General features: G+C 61.5%; 2 protein-coding genes across 3 annotated transcripts in view; both read right to left on the bottom strand.

The window, feature by feature from the left end:
- Window positions 1–3,403: 3,403 nt before the first annotated feature.
- CHMP6 (charged multivesicular body protein 6) lies at window positions 3,404–7,818 on the bottom strand. Its single transcript, XM_049777269.1, has 8 exons — window positions 7,675–7,818; window positions 6,358–6,467; window positions 6,190–6,277; window positions 5,767–5,853; window positions 5,387–5,452; window positions 5,192–5,272; window positions 4,512–4,566; window positions 3,404–3,989 (listed from the first exon to the last, which is right to left on the bottom strand). Exons 1-8 carry the CDS (start codon window positions 7,735–7,737, stop codon window positions 3,934–3,936), a joined length of 606 nt encoding a protein of 201 aa, XP_049633226.1. The 5' UTR covers window positions 7,738–7,818; the 3' UTR covers window positions 3,404–3,933.
- Window positions 7,819–12,470: 4,652 nt separating this feature from the next.
- Window positions 12,471–20,979, bottom strand: part of RPTOR (regulatory associated protein of MTOR complex 1) — a 59,179-nt gene continuing 50,670 nt past the window's right edge. Inside the window, exons 18-34 of one of the 2 annotated variants that reach the window (XM_049776134.1) lie at window positions 20,378–20,495; window positions 19,947–20,087; window positions 19,608–19,766; window positions 18,970–19,088; window positions 18,003–18,106; window positions 17,634–17,820; window positions 16,827–16,937; window positions 15,478–15,583; window positions 14,957–15,071; window positions 14,722–14,846; window positions 14,532–14,636; window positions 13,889–13,995; window positions 13,523–13,650; window positions 13,268–13,354; window positions 13,054–13,170; window positions 12,829–12,958; window positions 12,471–12,747 (exon numbers count right to left, since the gene is read on the bottom strand). In XM_049776134.1, coding sequence (XP_049632091.1) covers window positions 12,679–12,747; window positions 12,829–12,958; window positions 13,054–13,170; window positions 13,268–13,354; window positions 13,523–13,650; window positions 13,889–13,995; window positions 14,532–14,636; window positions 14,722–14,846; window positions 14,957–15,071; window positions 15,478–15,583; window positions 16,827–16,937; window positions 17,634–17,820; window positions 18,003–18,106; window positions 18,970–19,088; window positions 19,608–19,766; window positions 19,947–20,087; window positions 20,378–20,495 — 2,028 coding nt within the window. In that variant the 3' untranslated portion in view covers window positions 12,471–12,678. Of the gene's footprint in view, window positions 12,748–12,828; window positions 12,959–13,053; window positions 13,171–13,267; window positions 13,355–13,522; window positions 13,651–13,888; window positions 13,996–14,531; window positions 14,637–14,721; window positions 14,847–14,956; window positions 15,072–15,477; window positions 15,584–16,826; window positions 16,938–17,633; window positions 17,821–18,002; window positions 18,107–18,969; window positions 19,089–19,607; window positions 19,770–19,946; window positions 20,088–20,377; window positions 20,496–20,979 lie in introns of both variants that reach the window. The other variant, XM_049776133.1, reaches the window with a different exon arrangement.

Below are 20,979 nucleotides of genomic sequence, written 5' to 3'. Positions count from 1 at the left end.
AGAACGGAGGGTCGGGACTGGCAGAAGTTATAGCCCGGCCCCCAGCACCCGACTGCAGCAGAGGTGCATGATGGTTTGGGCTCTGCTTGCCAGGAGCTACTCACGTCCCTCCTCCCTCCCTGGGGAAAGCCCGGCTCTAAAGGTCCCCACTGCCTTGATTTCTGGTTGGGGATCTCCTGGTTCTTGGTCTCTCATGAGTCCCCTAGATCACTCGGTGGGTCTGGGTGCCACTCGGGCCTTCAGCCCCTGCTGACCTCAGACCTCCTGAGGATGTTGCCCCTCCCAGCCTGAGTCCACATGAACAGGAGCTGGTCTGACCCAAGCACTGCCGTCCCACGGGCACTGGGTTGCTTCACTGTCTCCCAGTCTCCAGGTGAACAGGCAGACATCCTAGGAGAGATGGGGCCCAGGTGGGGTGATCAAGACATTGGGGCATCCCCACCCAGATCTGGTCAGCAGGCTGTGTGGTGTCCCCTCCCCAGGGCCCATCACTCGTCCGAGTGTGGAGTCAGACAGATGCACCTGGTTGGTGCATTTATGAGCTGAGTTAAAGGTGTACAACTCCCTACACGGCATTGTCCACACGCTCAGGGTTGGACGGATCCAGGGACTGTAGGGCTACTGTCCCCCACTTCCCCAAGCCAATTCCTTGTGCTTAGGTGCCTCTGGCCACCCACCCCAAGCTGTGCTTGTCCAAGTTCTGCTCAGACCTCAGACCTGTGTCCCCTGGCTCTGACCAGAACCCCGCCCCCCCAGCAGAACTACCCACAGAGTAGTTCCTGGGGGCGATGGGGACTCCTGGGAGCAGATGGAAGGACATGGCTCCCATGTTGGGTCCCTTCAGGTCGGAGAGGGCAGGAGGAAGCGCTGGCCTTGCATGGGCTGATCACCATAAGACCCGGGCACCCCACAGGTGAACACAGGGTCCCTGCCCTCCACTGGAAGTGGAGCCTCTGAGCCAAAGCTGGGGTCCTCCCCTTGCTCTGCCAGAACAAAGGTCCCCTTCACGCCAAGTCATAGTTGGGTGCAGATTTCCGTATCTGATGGATCTTTTTCTTTTTAAACTATTTTTAATTTTTGGGCCACATCTGGCAGCACTCTGGGTTCCTCCTGGCTCTGCGCTCAGGGATCACTCCAGGTGGGCTCCGGGGACCCTATGGGATGTCGGGGATCAAACCTGGTTAAGCCACATGTAAGGCAAGTGCCGTCCCCACTGTGCTATCACTCTGGCCCTTGACGGTCTTATTTCCTCTCGGCCATGTTCAGTTGAGGTTTCCGTGTATCGGACTAATTCCTGGGGAGACCCTCCCAGGCCGTGAGGTCCAACCGCTGGCAGCAAGTATTACTGGGGGAGTTTGAGCCTCACTGAGTACTGCTGGGACACAGTGGTGATAGGTGGAACTGGTGAGCCTTGTGGGCAGCAAAGGCCCGAATCCCTCTGGTGTCTTCTGAGCTGACAGGGCTGGGTTCCAGTGTGCAGAGCTGGTGTCCCGCACACACTCCATCCTCTCTGACATCTGCTGGGGCTCAGGTGGCATCTGGCCACGTCACTTTCTGGTTCTCATGTCCCAACCCTCCGGTACATCTTCCAAGCCCCCCAGGTGGGAGGCCAGGTCTGCCTCAAGTCCTGTGTTGTATCAGCTTAAACATGGAAACTGTCCTTTCTCTCTCCAGGGGGTTCCGTGTCTCCTTCCTCTGGCCCTGGAACTATTTCCGGCGCCTGAGCACTCGCTCTGCCACACTCCCTCCCCCAAGATGGGCCTGTTTATCCTGCATCCTTAGCGCCTGTCCCAGACGCCACAGTCCGGCCTGAGGGTCCACCCCTCTCCCATCCAGGTCATCTCTGTGGTTTTCCCTCAGTCCAGCTGGGGTCTGTTTTGAGGCCATAGCTGGCAGTGCTCAGGGCGAACTACTGGCTCTGTGCCAGGAATTTCTCCTGGATGTGCTCAGGGGACCCTATGGGATGCTGAGATCAAAACTGGGTCAGTGGCATGTAAGGCAAATGCCTTCCCCGCTGTGTCCTCACTCAGGCCCCTGAGTTTATTCTGCTGGGAGTCAACTTTTGAACCGGGAGGAAACTTCCTGCTGCCTCCTCCTGTCACCCCTGACCCCGAAGTTCTGTGCCCAGCCAAGGCCCCCACAACTCATTTAGGTTACCATTCATGGTTCTGCTATCAAACATTCAATATTTTTTGTTTTGGGGCCACACCACGTGGTGCTCAGGGGACCCTACGGGATACTGGGAATCGAACCTGGGCAGGTCAAGTCAAGGTAAACGCCCTCCCCGCTGTGCTATCGCTCTGGCCCCAAACATCCACATTGCTTTGTGGGTTATGTTTGCAGGGCCCCAGCCCAGCCTTGATCCCCCAGTCAGAGACTGACACCCCCAGCAGAGACTCTGATCAGGACCCACATGAAGAGTCTGTGTGAGGCCTTTAGTGGGTCCTCAAAGGCCACACACCCCAAGTTCCCATAGAGTTTGGCGCTGCCATCCTGGAGCTTGCCCGCAGGAAGTGAGGGGCACAGAAAGGTCAACGATGTCGCCCCAAAAGGAGCCGCCCAGCATCCCTAGGGGAGGATGGGGAGGCAGTCAAGTGGTTCGAAGTCATGTGCAGGCTGCGTCTGTGGAAGGTTCTGGAACAGTGCAGCATGGACAAGCGAGTGTGCAGCTCCCACCAGTTCAGCACCAGCCCTGGGCGGGAAGTGCTGCAGGGTGGCTAGACATCAGGGTGGGGGTGGAACCCCGGGATTTGTGGGGAGTCAGGGGTGCTTTGAGAGATGCCCAGAGCTTCACTAGGGCCCCGACAGCCCAAAAGAAAACACCCAAAACAAAAGGGTGGAGGCCTGGCTGGCACGAGTGACCACTGACCCCCTCCCACATGAGTTGGGGTGACCGGGCCCCTTCGGAGTTTGGGGTGTGGCCGCGGAGGCTCAGTCCGGACAAGCACCAGGAAGGACTGACCTTGTGCCCCCCGCCCCGCTCAGGTGGGAGAAGGGGTCTTGGAGTTGCTTCACAGGGCTCCAATGCCTCCCTGAGGGTGGAGTCCATGCTGGGATCAGACTGGCAGAGGGGTCCATGTGGTGGAATGGGGACCCAGACACTGGGCTGAGAGTGGACGGCTCTGTCAGCCCTTGCAGGCTGCTGCAGAGAACTGGGGCAGAAGGCAGGGTCTGTGCTGCTGGTGGTGGAGGGGGTCTCAGCCTACGTACCGTGGCCCTGGTACTCCTGGGCCAGAAGTGCAATCTGGGTTTCCCGGAGCTCCTGGAGGAGGTTGCCCATCAGGAAACCCTACCACTGCCAGGGAGGACACATGTCCCGCCTACTGACCTGATCCCGCCATGCCCGGAGCGTGCCTGCTGCCCTGCCCTTGCCCCTGTACTCCCCAACCAGCAGGCACAGCCGTGGAGTGCCAGCTTTAATGAGAGGCCCAGGGGGGTGATCCCCCCTCCTCAGGGTCTCAGATGTGTCCCCAACTGGCAGCGAAGGTCTGAGTCCAGGGTATGGGTGTGTCCTCAAAGCCCCCCAGCCACGGGAGCAATGAAGGGCTGGTCGTGGCGGTTCCCAGTGGCCGGCTGGGCGTCCTCTGGCCTTGGGGCACAGCTGCAGAAGCTCTGAGCACCCCCTTGCAGTCCTGAGTCTTTTCTCAGGGGCCAAGCTTGGTGAGGTCCCGGTCCTAAAGCTGGAGGGCTGGCTGGAGAGCCTCTCCCAGCACCTCTCACACCAGCACAGAAGCCAGATGTACCCCCAGATCTTGGGGAAGTGAGAAGGAGTGGGGAGCAGAGGCAGTTCTGGCCAGCACTGGGTGCTTCTGGCCAGGCTCGTGTCCCATGGATCCGGAGGAGCCCGTCGTGGGCAGCTGTACTGAGAGTGGCTGCTGCCCGCTCGCTGCAGTCTGGGCATGCTCCTGCCACCGTCCCAGTGCAGCACAGCTGCTATGACGCTGCCACCAGCTCTGCCTGTCGGGGCCGGGCCTTGATGGGGACTTTCTCTGAGGGGAGAGGACACACGGTCATAGCAGAGCCAGGAGCCCAGTTACAGAACACAAAGCCAGAGAGGAGGCAGGGAAATGGGGGGCATGGGACAGTGGGGACAGAGTAGAGGGGACAGAGTGGACACCCACTGTGGGCATTGTGGGCCCTGGGCCTAGGGCCTAAATCTGAGTCAGCAGGGACTCGGTTCTGTTTTTTTTGTTTCTTTTGTTTGTTTTTGGGTCACACCCGGCGCTCAGGTTATTCCTGGCTCTAGGCTCAGAAATCGCTCCTGGCAGGCTTGGGGGGCCCTATGGGATGCCGGGATTCAAACCACCGTCCTTCTGCATGCAAGGCAAACGCTTTACCTCCATGCTATCTCTCTGGCCCCAGGGACTCAGCACCCAGGGCTTGACCCCCAGCTAAGTTCAGTCCCAGCACCCTGAGTCTTATCCCAAACCACGTCCACGGTGAGGTCAAGGGTTCCTGGGAACCCCACAATCTGTCTGACCCCCACATGCAGGGATGGCGCTGGGTGGTACCTGGGTGCATCTCGGGAAGGGGCTCCGAAGGCACGTCGGGCAGCTCCACGTGTTCCTGCGGAGGCAGAGGGCGGGTCAGGTGGGCACATGCGCAAGGCTGAGGTAGGCAGGGGTGGGGTGAGGTAGGCTCCCTTGCAACACGTGGAGTCCTGGACGTCCTGTCTGGTCAGCTGTGTGTGTGTGTGTGTGTGTGTGTGTGTGTGTGTGTGTGTGTGTGTGTGTGTGTGTGTGTGTGTGTGTGTGTCCAGAGCCCTGGATGCCCTGCCTGGCCAGCTCAGCCACTATCCCAGCAGTGACTGTACCAGCAAAATGGTGTGATGATGTGTGTTCTCTGTGTGTGTGTGTGTGTGTGTGTGTGTGTGTGTGCCCAGAGTCCTGGGTGAGCTACCACTTAGAGCTAGTCACAAACTGTTCACTGGGTGCTGCCCCACCCCAGGCCTGGGACAGGCCACCTCTACGGAGGCAGCACCTCTGGGTGCCCACGAGGTCCCTTCAGGGCATTTCTCTGTTACTTGAAAAACATGGGAAATGGTCTCAGGTGTTGGTGTCGAGCAAGGGGCTGTGGTGCCAAAGTCGGTAAGTGGGGGGACCCTGTGTGTGTCTTCATCCCTTCCAGGGACCCGCCGCGCCCTACTCCACCTGCCCGACCACGCCACCTCCCAGCCCCAGCCGGCTCTTGCCTGAGTGATGGCCTGCAGCTCCTCCAGCACCGCGTCCTCGTCCTCCTGCGTCAGACTGCCGGCCAACAGCTCGTCGATTTGCTGCGCAGGGAGGAGGTACAGTGAGGGCAGGTGGCAGCAGGAAGACCAAGGCCCCCTGCCCGGGAAGGGGCACCCCACCCTCTGGGCCCCACGGTCAGCCCCCGCCTCACGCACTCGCTGGTACTCCACGGCCTCCTGCGTCTCGTCCAGGATCCGCTCCACCTCCTCCATGGACATCACCTGAGGGGGTGTTCGGTCAGGCGCTGATGCCGCCAGGAAGAGCCGAACCCTGCTCAGTCCTGCCCTCTGGCAGCTCCAAGGCTCCTGCCATGGGGCTTTTGCTTGGGAGCCCCCCATTGACTTGAGAGCTCCTGCCTGGACTGCCCCAACCCAGCCGGAGCAGGGCTAAGTGTCTGGGGGAGCCGTGGCACCAGGGGCAGCCCTGGGCTGTGGGACCCCCAGAGCAACTGTGCAGTTTCTGATGTGCCCTCCTGCCAGGGGCCAGTGTCCCAAGCACACCCATCTCCACGCCCACCCGGTCCCCGAGGGCGCACCTGGTGCATCTTCTTCAGACACTCATTCCCGAACTGGAGTCCCTGCAGCACCTTCATCTCTATCTGGGCGAACTCGATGCTCTGCACCTGGGGCAGCGGATGGACAGAGGGAGGGACCCAGGGTTTGAGCTGGAGATCCAAGGCCTCGTCCACAGACCACACCCGAAGAGAAACGCCCACTCACAGGTCACGCCCCCAAACATTCTACCCACCACCCATTGGCCACAGTCAAAGCCACACGCCTTCCTAGGTCCAGTCGCAATCCATGTCCAGCACTCTCAGTAGGCCCCGTCCACACGCCCTCCACCCATAGGCCTCACCTAAGCCATGACCCAACAGGCCCCGGCCCAACTCAGCCCAGGAGGCGGCCTAGGCCTAGGCTTTCGGACTCTGCACAGACGCAGCCCAGGGCCCGGCCCCTACCATGCTCTCCAGGCTGGCGATCTGCTGATCCGTCTTGTCCAGCAGCTGCTCCTGGTAGCGCTTCTTCTTGAGCAGCAGTTTGGCTCGGCTGCGGGGTCGGGGTTTGCAGACAGTGAATGCAGGGGTGACCTCTCGGACCCCGCGCTCCCCTCCCAGCCCCACACTCACTCCTTCTTGCCATCTCGCAGCAGCTGCCGGGCCACCTCGCGCTCGCGCTCCAGCTGCTGGGACACGCGCTTCTGGTACTGCCGCAGCTTGTCTCGCTGCTGCTTCAGTTGCTGCGGAGACACAGGGCGCACAGGCCGGTTTGGGGGCGCCCGACACCGCCAGCGCTCAGCCAGAGGGGATGGCACCAGGATGGGTGTGACACACTTCCTCTGTGGCCCCGGCAGGTTCACGGACACAGGAGGGATCGGAGCTGGATGCATGATGGGGCAGGCGCTGAGCCACGGGGTACCGGCCACACTGGCTCCGTCTTGGCTAGAAAGGTCTCGGTCCCCGCTGTCAAGCCCCGTCCGCAGCCTCAGCTCCCCAACTCTGGCCTGCACAATCCCCAGAGAGTACTGCCTCTGGCCCTGTTCCCGGTAGCAGTGCTCCCCACCCAGTGCAGGGTGGACTTGGGCTCCGGGACACCGTGGCCTCCCCGTGTGGCAGTGACTCCGAAGCAGCCTCCTGCCATGCTGGCTGGGCCCGGGGACAGAGAGGCCAGGCGGGGTGACATGTAGCTGGGCAGAGAGTGGTTCTGACTGGTCTCAGCGGAGGGCACCCAGGGCCAGCCTCCATGGTGAGTGCCCTGTAGGAGCCCCCCACAAAGAGAACGATGGCCAGGAAGGGCCCCTCCAGGTAAGTCCCCAAGAGCTGCCATGCAGCGGCCTCTGGCTCCGTTAAAAGGGACTGGGAGCTGGGAGCTGAGGGCGAGCCCGGGCGCCCACAGGGCACACAGATGGGCGAGGTACACCAGTGGGGCAGACAGGTGCCACCTGCGGGGCCGGGCCGAGGCCCTGAGCGCCTCTGCTGACAAGCGCCCTTCACCCTCCTCCGAGGGCCGGTTCAGATTCAGAACTTCCCTGACTCAGGCTGGGAGTCCCCGCCGTCCCGCCTCGCACAGAGAGGGCCAGAGCGCGAGCCCTGGGGAGCCCTGCAACAGGCTTCGGGGCGCGAACTTAAGAGGGGAGCCGGTCGGGGTCTCCTCCGCACCCCAGAATGTCCAGGGGACGCTGACCCCGGCGTTCTGCTGAGCCCGCTCTGAGCCCCGCCAGGACAGCGGCGCCGGCTCCGGGGCCGGGCGTAGACGGGTGACAGGCGGCCCCTTGGGAGCCCCAAGCGGGAGGTCCCGCCGGCGGAGGCCGAGCTCACTCCCAGCCCCAGCCCGGCGCCTCGGGCCTCTTCGCCCCGAGTCCCGGAGCAGGGAGCGATCGCCGGGCCGGCCGAGACCCAGGCCGGACGCAGACGCAGACGCGGCCCCGGCCCCCGCCCGGCGCTCACCAGCACGGCCTTGTCCTGCTCCGTGACCCGGCTCTGCTTCTTGCGGCCGAACAGGTTGCCCATGGCGGAGCCGGCCCGCGCCCGCGCCCGCGCCCGCGCCCCGGGCCAGCCGAGCCCGATCGCCGCCGCCCCTCGCGGCCGCCGTAGCCGGGCCCTTCTCGGCCACCGTCGTCGGGCCCCTCCCACGGGCGCGCGCTTGGCCCCGCCCCGGCCCCGACGGCGGCCGCGCCAGGCCAAACTCCGCCGGCCGCGAACCAAACGCGCGTCCCAAGGCTGGAGACATAGCAAGGGGGCGGGGCGTTTGCCTTGCGAGCGGAGGGAAGGAGGGAAGGTGGTTCGAACCTCACCAGGCATCCCATGGGGTCCCCCGAGGCTGCCAGGAGCGATTTCTGAGCGTAGAGCCAGGAGGACAAAAAAATGATTTATGAACTCTTTCCCATTTTCCTATACTCTACACCCAAGAGCCAACAGCAGCAGATAAGAAATGAACTAAGGGGCCAGAGAGATAGCATGGAGGTAAGGCGTTTACCTTCCATGCATAAAGTCATCTGTTCGAATCCCAGCGCCCCTTATGGTCCCCGTGCCTGCCAAGAGCAGTTTCTGAGCATGGAGCCAGGAATAACCCCTGAGCACTGCTGGGTGTGACCCAAAAACCACACACACACACACACACACAAGAAATTAACTAAATACAGTTTATTCTCCTTTTCAGGCCAAGCGATAGCAATAACAATAATTTAATGTGCGTACTGAAGCGATAAACTCACTGGCTATTGAAGAAAGCATCTGATCGCTAGGTTTGCACTGAAGGGGAAAATAGATTTACGGTTGGGGTGAAAATACAACGAGGAGGCAAAGTGAAACATAAGATGATGTCCCTGGAGCTGAAAACCGGCCAAGAGTCAAACTGGATTGAGCATCATAGTCAGGTATTGATTTATTTTTTGCCGGTTTGGGGCCACACCCAGCAGGGGTTACTCCAGACTCTGCACTCAGAAAACATTATGTCTGAATATTAAACACACAATTTTTTTTTATTGTTCTTGTTTTGTTTTGGGGCCACACACGGCAGCGCTCAGGGGTTCCTCCCTGAGCTCCATGCTCAGAAATCGTTCCTGGCAGGCACAGGGGACCCTATGGGATGCCGGGATTCAAACCACCGTCCTTCTGGATACAAGGCAAACACCTTACCTCCATGCTATCGCTCCGGCCTACTTTTTTTTTTTAATATCTTTTATTGTTAGTTTGTTTTTGGTTTTTGGGTCACACCTGGCAGCGCTCAGGGGTTCCTCCTGGCTCCAGGCTCAGAAATTGCTCCTGGCAGGCTTGGGGGACCCTATGGGATGTCGGGATTCAAACCAACGACATTCTGCATGCAAGGCAAACGCCTTACGTCCATGCTATCTCTCCGGCCCCACAGACAATTTTCTTATTAAGATCAGTACCACGGGACCGGAGAGAAAGTGTGACACTGTGTGTGTGTGCAGGAGGCGTGCTCAGACATCCTGGGGCCGGCAGCTGACTGACCAGACCCCTAGGCTCAGGGACACCTCCCACGACTCGCCTCTACAGCTACAGACCCTTCACAGCGCTTCCGACTTGGGGCAGCTAAGGACAGGACGTGGGCCCTGGCACCCTGTGTGCTCTGGCCTGGTGCAGGAGGTGGGCACCCCTGGTCTGTGGGAACATGGGGTGCAGGTGAAGCCCCCTGGGCCCACCAAGGGCATGTGGTGGCTGGTGGCCAGAGAAAGCGGTGGGATCCTATCCTGAGGGCTGACGGTGGCACACAGAGCCTTCCTGACCACACACTGCTGTCCCCCTTGCACTCTCCCATCTGTGTCCCCCCATCTTGCAGTGGCCATCTACCTGACCTAGCCCTGCGGGGTCAGGCCCAAGTTGACCTGTCTCAAAGCCACCCTCTCCTGCCCTGTGCCACAGCATCCCCAATGTGGCTCAAGGTGGGAGACCCTGGGAAGGCCGGGCTGGGATGTGCTCAGGAGTCAGCAGGCCTGTCGGGATGGCAGGAGCAGCAGGTCGTGCTGGCAAGGCACTTGGAATGCTCTGGAATGAGCCCAAACAATCTAGGGGTCCCCCTTGGGGAATATGTAAGCCCAGGTCTGGGCAGAGCACGCATGGTGGGTAGACGAGGTCCGGCTACCCGTGCGATGGGATGGCCAGTGCAGTCTGGAGGGCAGAGGAGGGTCCTTAGGGGTCAGCCTGGGGTGTGTGTGAACGACACAGATAGGGGGGGGAATGTGTCTTTGTCTCTGCTGGGCGTGTGTTGACCACAAGGTGGTGCTGCTGGACAGCAGTGGAGGGCCCCCCCCTCCCACCTCTGCCCATCCACTCCTGTGCCCCCCTGGACCCCTCCCCCCACAGGCAGGGCTTGTTGTAGAAGACAGATGAGATGCTCCTACAGGTGGTGGGTCTGAGCCGAATGGCCCACCAGAGACAAAGGGACCCCAGAAGGATGGACCTGGGGCCACTCGTGGCGCTTAAGGCTCGCTCTGAGCAGGGTTTGGGGGCCCTAAGTGGTATCAGCCCCCCTGCATTTTTCTCTGCATTGCTGGAACTTGACCCGTGTCACAGCAGGGTGAGGGCTGTCCTGCCAGTCCCCAGGCTTTGTGGGTGTCCTCCCCCTTCCCACCCGGAGTGCAGGCTCCTTGGAGGGTTTTGGGCGGGGCCAGGGGGGCTCCAGGGCCATTCCCTGCCCAGAAGGGATTGTCAGGACCCTGAGGTGCCTCATCTTCCCCCCACTTGGCACCAATCCTGGGCCCCTCCAAGTTGTGGTTCCAGGAAACGCTCTTTTCTCCCTGGGCCCCACCTGCTTCCGGAAGGTTCCTGCTGATAGGCCAGACCATGTCTGGCTCCCTCTGTGGGATGTCTGTCTTCGTTTGTGGCCATGCCTGGATTTCCTTCCTGGGGCGGGCCTCGGCCTGACGCTTGTTTGCATGCCTATGCAGCTACTCATCCATCACACCTGAGGGTGCTGGGCAGCTCCTGGGGGGACACCAGGCACCCCTGTGCCCTCGCTCCTCACCTGTGGCACCATGGAGACCCTCACGTCTATCCTGGCCAGGGTCTTGTCACCCCGCCTTCTGTTGAGGGACACAGGTGTCCTGGAGACTAGCTGCTGAGGCAGGAGAACACCCCCACCTTCCTCAGTGCTTGTTTTTGAGCCACACCTGTCTCTGCTCAGGGCTGACTTCTAGCTCGACTCGGAACCATATGGGGTGTCGGGGATTGAACCAAGTGCCTGCTGTTGTGCAGGGAAACACCGTCCCTGCTGTCACTCGGACTCCTACCTGTGCTCCCCAATCTTTCAAAGCCCCAAAGCCTTGCTTTGAGGGTTTGGGGCCACACTGGAGTTCAGTTCCAGACATGCTCAGCTCACTGAGCTTCTCCCCAGCCGGAGATATTTTGGACTACACTAGGCAGTGCTAAGGGGTCACTCCTGGTAGGGCTATGGGGTGTGGGGACAGACCTGACCCCTCCTCTACTGCTCCCTTTCCTCCCTTCTTCTCTGGGCCAGGCAGGACATGGGGGCTGAGGCAGCTTCTCTCTCTTGGGTGACGGGGCTCCCCAGCTGCTATGGCTTTTGTAGGGTCTTTTTAGCAGGTTCTGGACAGAATGTGGGCCCCCACCACCCTATGATGATCCTGCCGAGAGTTGGGTGCTCTGTGGTTCGTATGCTGTCTGTGGACGCAGGAGCAGGGTCTGAGCATGTCAGTCCTGCCACAGCCCCACGCTGGCTCTCCAAGGCCCATCCCCGCCCTCAAGTGTTCCTCCCGACATCTGTGGGGTGAAGGCGGATTCTCTGCCCGGGTTTGGCACCTCAGACACTCTTAGCAGGCCCGGGAGGTGGAGGGCAGAGAGATCAGCGAGGTCTGGACAGGCTGCCAGCACCCCTCCTGTTTGCTTGTTTGGGGGGGGGGGGTCCACACCCAGCAATGCTTAGGAGTCACTGCTGGTGGGCTCAGGAAACCCTACAGGATACTAGAGATCAACCCCAGGGCGGGCACATGCAAAAACAGCGTAGTGACCCGTACCATCTCTTAGCCCATGGGGTCTCTTTATTGTGGGCTCTGTTCAGACACTCTCCCTCATTCTCTTGTTACAGTTCTGGGTTTTTAGTCTTTTGGTAAATAAATAGAGACAATGACTTTTACTCCATGATTGGACTTTCCCACCAACAGACAGCCCCTCTCTGGAGGGGCCTACACGTGTCCCCACTGGCGGAACCTCACTTGAGCTCAGAACCCAAATCTGATCTCCCAGGAGTCAGCCCTGGGGGTGGTCAGACTGGGACCGGCTGCCGGAAGGTTCTGTGGCCTCTGTGCATGGCTGATGGGCTGCTTTCGGGCTGGGGCTCAGCTGCCCTCCTGGCACCCCCAGGACATGCTGTGCTCAGCATCGGGGGATAGGGGCCACAGAACAGGGGTTTGGGCTCATTCTCGCCACCTCCCAATAATCCTGATTCTTGAGGACAGTGGAAGAAAAGCATTTCAGAACATCATCGTGGTCCGAACTCCAGGCCTGGCCCCTCCTCAGTCTGTCCCCGCTTGTCCATGGTCCACGTCACCGGGTGCTGGGGCCGGTCAGCCAGGGCTCTGGGGCACCGGCTGGGCTCTCGTGCCCACACGCATGCGTGGTGTGTGCGGGGTGCAGCCAGGGTGTCACCCCAGTCTCTGGGGCCCCTGCGTTAGCTAGCACCTGCCCGGCACGTGTCCCCACTACTAATAGGACCTGAGGCCGATGGCTTTTGGGGGCCCATGTTCCCTTCCTCGTTTCTTCAGCCCAGCAGAACTCTGGGGACCAAGCAGGTCAAGAAGGTGTGGGGGGTGCCTGGGGTACGTCAGGCCGAAGTGGTGTCTGGGGGACCCATGTACCCACAGATCTCCGGCACTCCGAGTCCCCGTCTGCTGGCTCCCTGGGTGCGATGTGAGGATGGACAGACGAACGGGCGGACAGCGGGCCAACGTGGGGCGGGACCTGGCACCAACACTACCGGCCACGCTTCTCCACCGAGTACACGGAGATGTAGTAGTCGTTGCTGCCCACGGCCAGGTGCGGCTGCGGAACAGAAGGGGCTCAGCAAGGCCCACTCCCCATCTTGGGGCCCCCCTGGGTTGGGCACAGGGTTGTGGCACTGACCCAGTAGGGGTGGAAGGCCAGGCAGCTGATGGCGCCTACGCGCTGGCCCATGAAGCCGTCGTAGTACTTGATGTGGTTGACCAGCTCCCCGCTGCTGCTGTAGATGGCGGTGAACTGGTTCACGGAGCCACTGCGGGGGGCATGGGCTTAGCAGGGGCAGCTGGCCAGGGCTGGCCAGCACCCAAGACACACCCTGACATGCCCCAGACACCCCGCATGCCTTACCAGGCGATCAGGTTGGCCTGCGGGTGGATGTCCAGGGCCGTGAGCCCCTTCACAATCTGAAGGACATTCACTGACTCGGGCATCCGCGGGTCGAAGAAGCGCACGTCCCCATTGACACTGCGAGAGGACCCGAAGAGGCTCCTGTGGCCGCCCCCGGCTGCCCGGCTGTCCCCCCCCCCCCCCCCGCCATGCCCAGCAAGCCCGCCCCCTGCACCTGACACTGATGATCTGGCCTTCGGGGCGTTTCTGTAGCTGTGCCTTCACCACCCAGGCCGAGTGCTCCCGGTATGTCATGACGCGGCTGCGGGGACACGGGTGGGGTGGGAGGGTGCTGGGAGTGTGTCCCCAACTCCTCAACGGGCAAGAGGGCGGAGACCCCAAGTGGGGTTCACTGTGTGCCCCTCAGTCCCTGGGGAAGTCCCTTTGGCAAGTCCCCTCCACCCCTGTTTTGTCATCATGTTGGCCATACCACTCGCTCAGTGCCAGCCTCCTGTCGTACACACGGATGGAGCCGTCGCCCAGGCCGGCCACGATCAGGGATCGGTGTGAGTCACAGGACAAGCTGGTCACGCAGCTGTCGGCACCTGTGGGGATGTCCTGGGGGCACAGATGGGGCATCACTGGGGGTCTGCCTGGCTGAGCTCCTCTCTGCTAACCCACCTACATCAAGAAAGGGGCTGCAGAGGAAGTGCTGGGGCCCAGGACTAGCTTGTGAGTCGGGTGAGTCCAAGGGCAGAAAAGCACCAGGCAGGGAGCCTCCCGATCCTGCCCTCTGCCCCGCCACTCTCAACAAATCGGGGCCCCCAGAGGCACCATTGGCTCCACTGCCGCCTACCTGCACCTTCATCTCACGCTCTGTGTCCCAGACTCGGACTATGCGCACATCCCCCGAGCTCATGAGCAGTCCCGTCTCCTGCTCCCAGTCCACCACCATCCCGGCTCCTGTGGGCGAACGTACGGTCGGGTGTGAGGCTCTGAGCAGGTCTCAAGTGCTGGGAGCTCCCTCAGGCTCCAGCCAGGCCACACTGTGATGACCCAATTGCTGTGTCCAGCACAGGGAGACCATCATGAGCCCCCAAAGGGGAGAAAAAGGTGCCAAAGGGGCAGGGACAGAAGGGCCAGAGGAGATGGTCGGGAAAGCCTGAGACACCTAGGCCCGACCTGTGAGCCCAGGCCCGACCTATAACTCCAGGCCTGACCCATGAGGCCAGGGTCTACACGGTGACCCCAAACTTGACTATGAGACCTGCAGACCTGACCTGTGGCCCCAGCTTAGCCAGCCCAAGCTGTCATGCTCCAGGACAGCAGTGGACCCATCTCCGGTTGTTCTGTGTCCATGGTCTGGGGGGCTGTACCCCTCCCTTTAGTGCTGCTTTCTGGGGATGTGAGGTCCCCATGTGTCCTTCCTATGGGGTGGGGATGGGGACAGGAGATGGAACTGTGGGCCCCCCACCCAGCCCCGGGGGCTCAGGACCCACCGCGGGTGGTAGGCAGCATGTCTGACAGCCCCTGCCAGGCCGTCACCATCTCCGGGTTCTTCTCCAGGTCGGCAAAGTTCTTCCAGACCCTGATGGCACCATCGTCTAGGGAGGGCAAAGGGCAGAGGGCAGAGGGCAGGGCAGTGCTGGGCCGCAGGGGCGGGTGGGGTATCCCCATCCCCAGGCTCACCTGTGGCGGTGAGGAGCAGGGAGCAGTCCTGCCCATTGAGGTACTCCATGGCCGTGATGCGCGTGTAGCGGGGGTTCCCATTGTGGAAGTAGTCGAGCTTCTCCCCTTTCTCCCAGTCCCAGAAGCTACGGAGATCGGTGGTGGTGGGAGGACAGATGGTGTGAGGGGAGACAGAGGGCGAGAGGGGAGACAGACAGGTGGTGTGTTGGGCCCACACTTGGTGCTGCCTGCGTACCAGATGCTGTCCTTGTCAGCCACGGCCACGCAGGGTGTGAACGGGTGGAACTTGACCACGGAGGGGACGCCCGGGTTCCTGTTGAGGAAAATCTGGTCGTCCAGCCTGGTGATGCCTGCAGGGACACATGTATGCCAGGGTGGGTGACACTCGGGACACGTGGAGCCTTAACCCACTGCTGGGCCCAGCAAGTTTCCCGAGCCGGCAGGGCTGACACCAGGACCTGTGGGCAGCAGTGGGCATGGCCACTCGTGTCAGGGAACAGAGCCAAGCGACGTGACCCCCAGGGGACATGTGGGGCGATGTCAGGCCTCACTCCCAAGCAGAGGTGGGACCCAAGCTCTGGGGCAGGGAGCCAGGAACCACCTTGCCCTGGGTACTCCTTTCCTGGGCATGCCTGGCACTGAGTAGGGAGGCAGGTGGGCAAGGCTGGCCAATGGTGGGTTGAGTGTAACTATGGCATGGCTTTGCTGGTGTCCCTTAACCCTTCCTGCCCACCTGGCCCCTCACCCCTGCCTCACCCCTCTGGACCAGCTGCTGAGCCTGCTTCCGTACTCGACTGTTGCGGAGGAAGCGCCACTCTCGTTCCTTGCGGATCTGACTCTCCAGGTCATGCTCCTCGGGGAACTGAGATGGACGGATGGATGGACAGACAAACAGATGGGGATGCTCAGTGGGCACAGTGACCACGGGGCACATGTATAGCCGTGGGAACCAGTGACACGTTTGGTGTCCCTGGCAGAGGAGCCACTGTCGGCACCACCAGCTGGGCCGTCCTCTCCCTCAGGACCTCCGAGGATCCCAAGGGTACAGACAGGCCAGACAGTCATCCACAGCCCCAGGTTATCGGCAACCTTGGGAGACGCCACCAAGAAGCCAAGAGTGACCCTGAGGATGTGCTGCAATGGGGACCTGTGGCTCAAGCTCCCAGTCTCAGATGCTCCCTATTCCCATGTGCTCCCTGTCTCAGGCCTGGACAGTTTCCTCTGACCCCCAGGCAGACAGGGACAAGGATTGGTCTGGAACACACAGGCTACAGAAGGCTGGGCTGGGGGCCTGGAGGGGACCCAGAGGCTGGTGGGGAGTCTAGGAGGCCTGGAGAGTTCGGGGCAGGGGAGCAGTTTGCAGCAGCTGCAAGAAGGTGCACGTAGAGCTGCCTGAGCCCTGTGGGGCTCCTACCTCCCAAGCCACCATCCCAATCCCACCACACGTCCCCAGAGCTCGTGGCGGGCCCCTCAGACCCTCTAAGTGGAAGCTAAAGGGCTCAGGGGTTGATATAGACACAACTGAGCACCATCCCCACTGTCACTGCCATCTCTGCTGTCTCCACACAGGCCCAGGAGAGGTTAAGAGATGCCCCTCATCCTCAGGAAGTTTCCTTTTCCCTGCTGGAGGGGATGGGCTAGGGTAGGGACAGGGGTGCGGGCTGGGGTGTGGGTCTGGGGTCTGCCTACCCCATGGGGCATGACCCAGCCCTGAGCCGTTCTTGGTGGCAGGCACAGCATGTGGGTAAACCCCTTAATGCTTTCCTGAGGCGTATCCTCAGGTGCCTGGTCCACTAACTCAGAGGCTGCCCTGGAGAAAGAGGATCAGCCCGAAATGACACGATAAGACGCCAGAAAAGCCTCCAGACTGTGGACATAAGCAGGCCTCAAGGTCACAGGCTCAGGCCATATCAGCAGTGGGACCCTCTGACAGCGTCAAGGGGTGCAGGTATCTTTGACAGTGTCAGACATGGTCCACATCGACAGTGGGGTGAAACAGCAGGAGGGCGGAGAATGCTGCCCTTGCCAGGGCACCATGATGTGGCTGTGGAGGCACTGTGAACCTTGGAGTCTGGAGGTCTGGGGCCCCTGTGGCGGCCACGCACCTTCATGACGGGCTGGGCAAAGTAGCGGGCACTCCAGTCGCAGAAGCCTGTGTGCACTGCGGCCGGCACGAAGCTCTTGTGTCCAGTAGCGTCATCCGAGTCCTCTGTGGGCTTCCAAGTTCAGGAAGGAGACAGGTTAGTCACGCACAGCCACTCCATGCCCGTGTCTAGGTCTAAATTGGAAGGCGGCTGCCGGAAGGTTCTGCACGTGCTGGGGCGGCCAGCCTGGATGGCTCTACCCGCATGCCAAGTGCTCATGGAAAGAACAGCTCGGCCTCAGTGACGGGGAGGCAAGGGGGGGCGAGTGATGGTCTCTGCCTGGACAGGGTCAGTGGACCTGGTAGTGTCACCCCGAAGGCCTATCGCCCCCAACCCCAGGTTTATTCCCTCTGAACTGGGAGTCTGTTCTGGACCCTAGAACGTGGAGGAACTCACCCGGCACCCCTGCTCACTCGCTGCCATGTACTAAAGTGGCACCCCCAGACTGTGCCTGGGCAGTGGAGGCACCAGGGTGCTGTGTGCACAGTACTCCCGAGTGAACAGCGCAGACACGCAAGGAGTGTTGAAGAGAAACATCTCAGACCAATCCCAGACGGGAGTCGGCTGTGTGCTCACAGCCCGGCCACGAACACCACCCACGGCTATACCTGACAAGTCGAACCTGACATGGCCACACCCAACACAGGTCATGCCCACACACCTTAACACTTGACCAGGTCACCCCAATGCAGGTCACACCTACAGATACAGGGTCACACTTGGCACAGGGGTCACGCCGACACTGCACACAGACTGCCAGGCCCGTACCTGGTCGGGGCCTTTGTCGAACATCTTGCGTGTGCGTGGGAACTGGTGTGAGTGGGGTGTGTACTGGGATCCTGAGGGGCCCCCAGTGGTGCCCGGCCGCCCAGCGGGCACGTCCCGGCTGCCTGGCTGCTTGTTCACATCGTTGGTGAGGCTGGAGCTGCTGGTGCTGGGCGTTGGCGGGGAGCCCCTGTGTCAAGAGGAGATTGGTCTGACCCCATCAGCCACCGCCCTAGAGGGGCATCTTCCCCAGGACTGAGTCAGGGCATCCCAACTTTTCCCCAGGGTCCTAATTCCCAGGGTAACACAGGAGGTCCCTGTGCTTTTGGGGTGGTCATAGGCACCCCCAATGGGGGAGGGACACGTACGTACCCGGCCTGCTGGATGTGAGCGCCCTTGTTGGTGGGGCTGGCGGGAGCCGACTGCGTGAGTGAGGCTGTGGGCAGGATGCGCTGAGGCCGGGCATTCACGGTGGCCTGTGGCACAAGGACAGCAGGTCAGAGGTGTCAGTGGGGCCTCTGTGGTATCATGCTGGCCGCACTGTCCCTCTCGGAGCTGCATCCCTTCTGGGATCTGTACAGAGGGAACCCACACGAGGGGGGGGGAGCTGCTCGCCCCTGAGCCCCACCCTGAGAGGTTGTGTGGCAGGGGTCGAGAGTCCCTAGGCCAGGCCAGGCCCACACTGGGCCATCCCCACAAGCCAGGGCTCCAAGGCTCCGCCCCGGGAAAGGGGTGTATTGCAGGGGCCAGATCCTAGGCCCTAGGGACCCCTCTCTGGTTCTGAGCCCCGTGAACAGCAGACCTGTGAGGCATGTGCCCGCATCCCCATGGCCTGTGAGCTGAACGGTCCCCTCAGACCTGGACATGTGGGCATTACAGCAAGGTACAGGGACAGAATTTGGGGCAGAACTCTAAGTTTGGCTAAACTGACAGACCCCTCAGTGCCCATGAGCAGGGGTGGCTGGTGACAGCTTTGTCCCTGCTAAGTGGGGTGGAGGGCATGGCTGGAAACCGCCTTGGGACAGGGGCCACAGGTTGAAGCTGGGACAACAGGGAAGGGAGGTCGCTTCAAAGAGGACACTAAGGTCCAGGGGATGTGCTGGCCTGAGGTGAAGTCACATGACTGGGCCCGGTGATAGATGCCGGTGTCATTCATGAGCATGTCTTACAAAGGCTGTGGGGCACAGGGCTCTGGGGGTCCAGCTGTGGGCACAGGCCTGTGTCTGGTCTGGGGCTGCTGGATGCAGGTCCACAAGGATGACACACAGAGAAGGTGTGGCAGCTCCTTTGTGCTTTGGTTCAGTAGACATGCTGCAGGGATGCGGGAGGGGCCACCTACCTTGTAGGCAACGCTGTTGAGGACTTTCATGGCCAGGTCGGACACGTCGGGGTAGGGGTCGGCAGCCAGGTGCAGCAGCACTCGCCAGATCTGCGTGTAGACGCTGTTGAAGGAGACGCCTGCAAGGGAGGGGCGCCAGGGAGTGAAAAGTGGGGCTCAAGGTGTGCAGGAGTGAACTGTTGCTTTCGGGGCACCTGGTACACAGTTACAAAGAGTGGGAGTGAGGCCCCATCCCATGTACGGGGTGCTGCTGAGGAAGGCTGATGTGGGCGTGGCCTAGACACTCCCACTGGGACTAGGTATGTGGGCTACCCTGTGGCTGTGGGTCATGAGTGGAAGATCCCTCCTGACCCAGAAGTGAGGAGTGTGACCTCGTGGGCAGCGTGGACAGGGTGAGGGGGATGGGTCCTATGGCAGGGAGAGTGGGGGTGTGGTCATGCAGATATGGGCATGGTCAGTTATATATCTGGATGTGGCCAGCCACCCCAGGGGCGTGATCGGCCTGAGGTGAAGGTATGGTCAGCCATGTCGGGGCATGGCCATCCCCATGCTGGGGGTGTGGTCAGTCATGTTGGGGGGCGTAGTCACCCTATGCCTGGGGCGTGACCAGCTATGTAGGGGTGTGGTCAGCCGCTCACCGATGAGGGAGTTGAGAGCTGAGTAGGAGCTGACGCGACGCATCTTGTCCACGGTCTCGAAGGACAGGATGGACTCCTCGTTCTCGGGGCTGCCCAGTGTGCTGCTGGCGCTGCTGCTGGTGCTCATGTTCCCGGGAGAGAAGGCTGCGGAGCTGCCGGCTGCTGCGCCAGCAGGGGCATGAGTCAGGGCTGGATCTGGCAGCCGAGCTGTGCCCAGGGCTGCCTGTGACCCGGACCTGGTCCCTACCAGGAGGGGAGACGGGGCGGGGGTGGGAATGGGGCAGGACCAAGTGGGGTGGTGCAGGGGCAGGGCTGGCGCCAGCCCCCCACGGCTCTCACCCTCCTCAGTGAGGCTCAGGTTCTGCAGGGACTTGTTGAGGCTCCGGGCCGTGGTGACCGCGCGGATGTTCCCATAGGAGCTGACAGGGCGCAGCCGGGGAGTGCAGGGGCTGTCGCGCACGGGGGTCAGGCTCCCGCCCTCTGCAGGGAGGACACAAGGTGGCCAGTGGGCGCTGAGTGCCCGTAGGGCCCTGATGCGGGCTGGAATGTGGCTCTGCACGAGGCCACTGTGGCCTGCCTGGGCTCCCCCCACCCCACCCGTCTCGAGCCTGTTCCCTGCAGCTCAACGGTGGCTACTCTGGGACGGCACGGAGCCCACGTGCCTCGACATCCCCTGGCCAGGCTGTCTGCACACGCCGGTCGCCCAGGTAGTCCCTTGGTCCCTCGGGAAGGGAGGGGGCAGGAGGTGAGTTGGCCGGCATGGGTGGTACCTGAGCTGGCGGGAGCAGGCAGGGGGTAGCTCTTTTCCTCCTCCATGAACTGCAGGGCCACTGTGCAAAAGTTACTCTCGTACTGGACCACCAGGTGGCTCAGCGCCACCACCAGCTCCTGGGGGCGGGGGGACACTGAACTCAGCAGACCAGCAGGGAGAAACCCCTGGGGGAGGGCCCCAGCTCTCTGTTCACCCCCATTTCCAGAAAGAGTGTGGAACCCAAGGGATGTGTCTGCCCGCAGGCTGAGCCAGTGGAGCTGGCTGGTACGTTCCCCCACACCAAGGGTCCCTTGAGTCTGGAGAGGCTGGTGCCCCCCAGCATCCCTGCTGCTCTGGCCTACCTCCAGCTCTGCCACTGGGAGCTCGGGCTACAGGGGCCTGGCCAGGGAGGCAGCACCGGGGACTGAGGTGTATGAGCGAGTGTGTGTGAGTGAACTTGTGTATGAGTGTGAGTGTAAGAGTATGTTCATGTGAGTACATGAAGCAGTGTGTGTGAGAATGTGTGAGTGAACGTGCAAACGAGTGTTTCTAAGTATGTGAGCAGGTGAATGGGAGTGTGTGAATGTATGAGGATCTGTTTGCTATGTGTGATGAGCATGT

The sequence above is a fragment of the Suncus etruscus genome, chromosome 1 (genome assembly GCF_024139225.1).
Source record: "Suncus etruscus isolate mSunEtr1 chromosome 1, mSunEtr1.pri.cur, whole genome shotgun sequence".
NCBI lineage: Eukaryota > Metazoa > Chordata > Mammalia > Eulipotyphla > Soricidae > Suncus > Suncus etruscus.
The sequence above is the reverse complement of the archived record's forward strand: the minus strand, read 5'-3'. Positions and strand labels throughout refer to the sequence as shown.

Coding starts and splice junctions, on each gene's coding strand:
- CHMP6 (XM_049777269.1), bottom strand. CDS start 7,737: ATGGGCAACCTGTTCGGCCGCAAGAAGCAGAGCCGGGTCACGGAGCAG. Junction 5,854..6,189: donor TCGCCAGCCTGGAGAGCATG/GTAGGGGCCGGG, acceptor CCGCTGCCCCAG/GTGCAGAGCATCGAGTTCGC. Junction 4,567..5,191: donor AGCTGCAGGCCATCACTCAG/GCAAGAGCCGGC, acceptor CTGCCTCCGCAG/GAACACGTGGAGCTGCCCGA.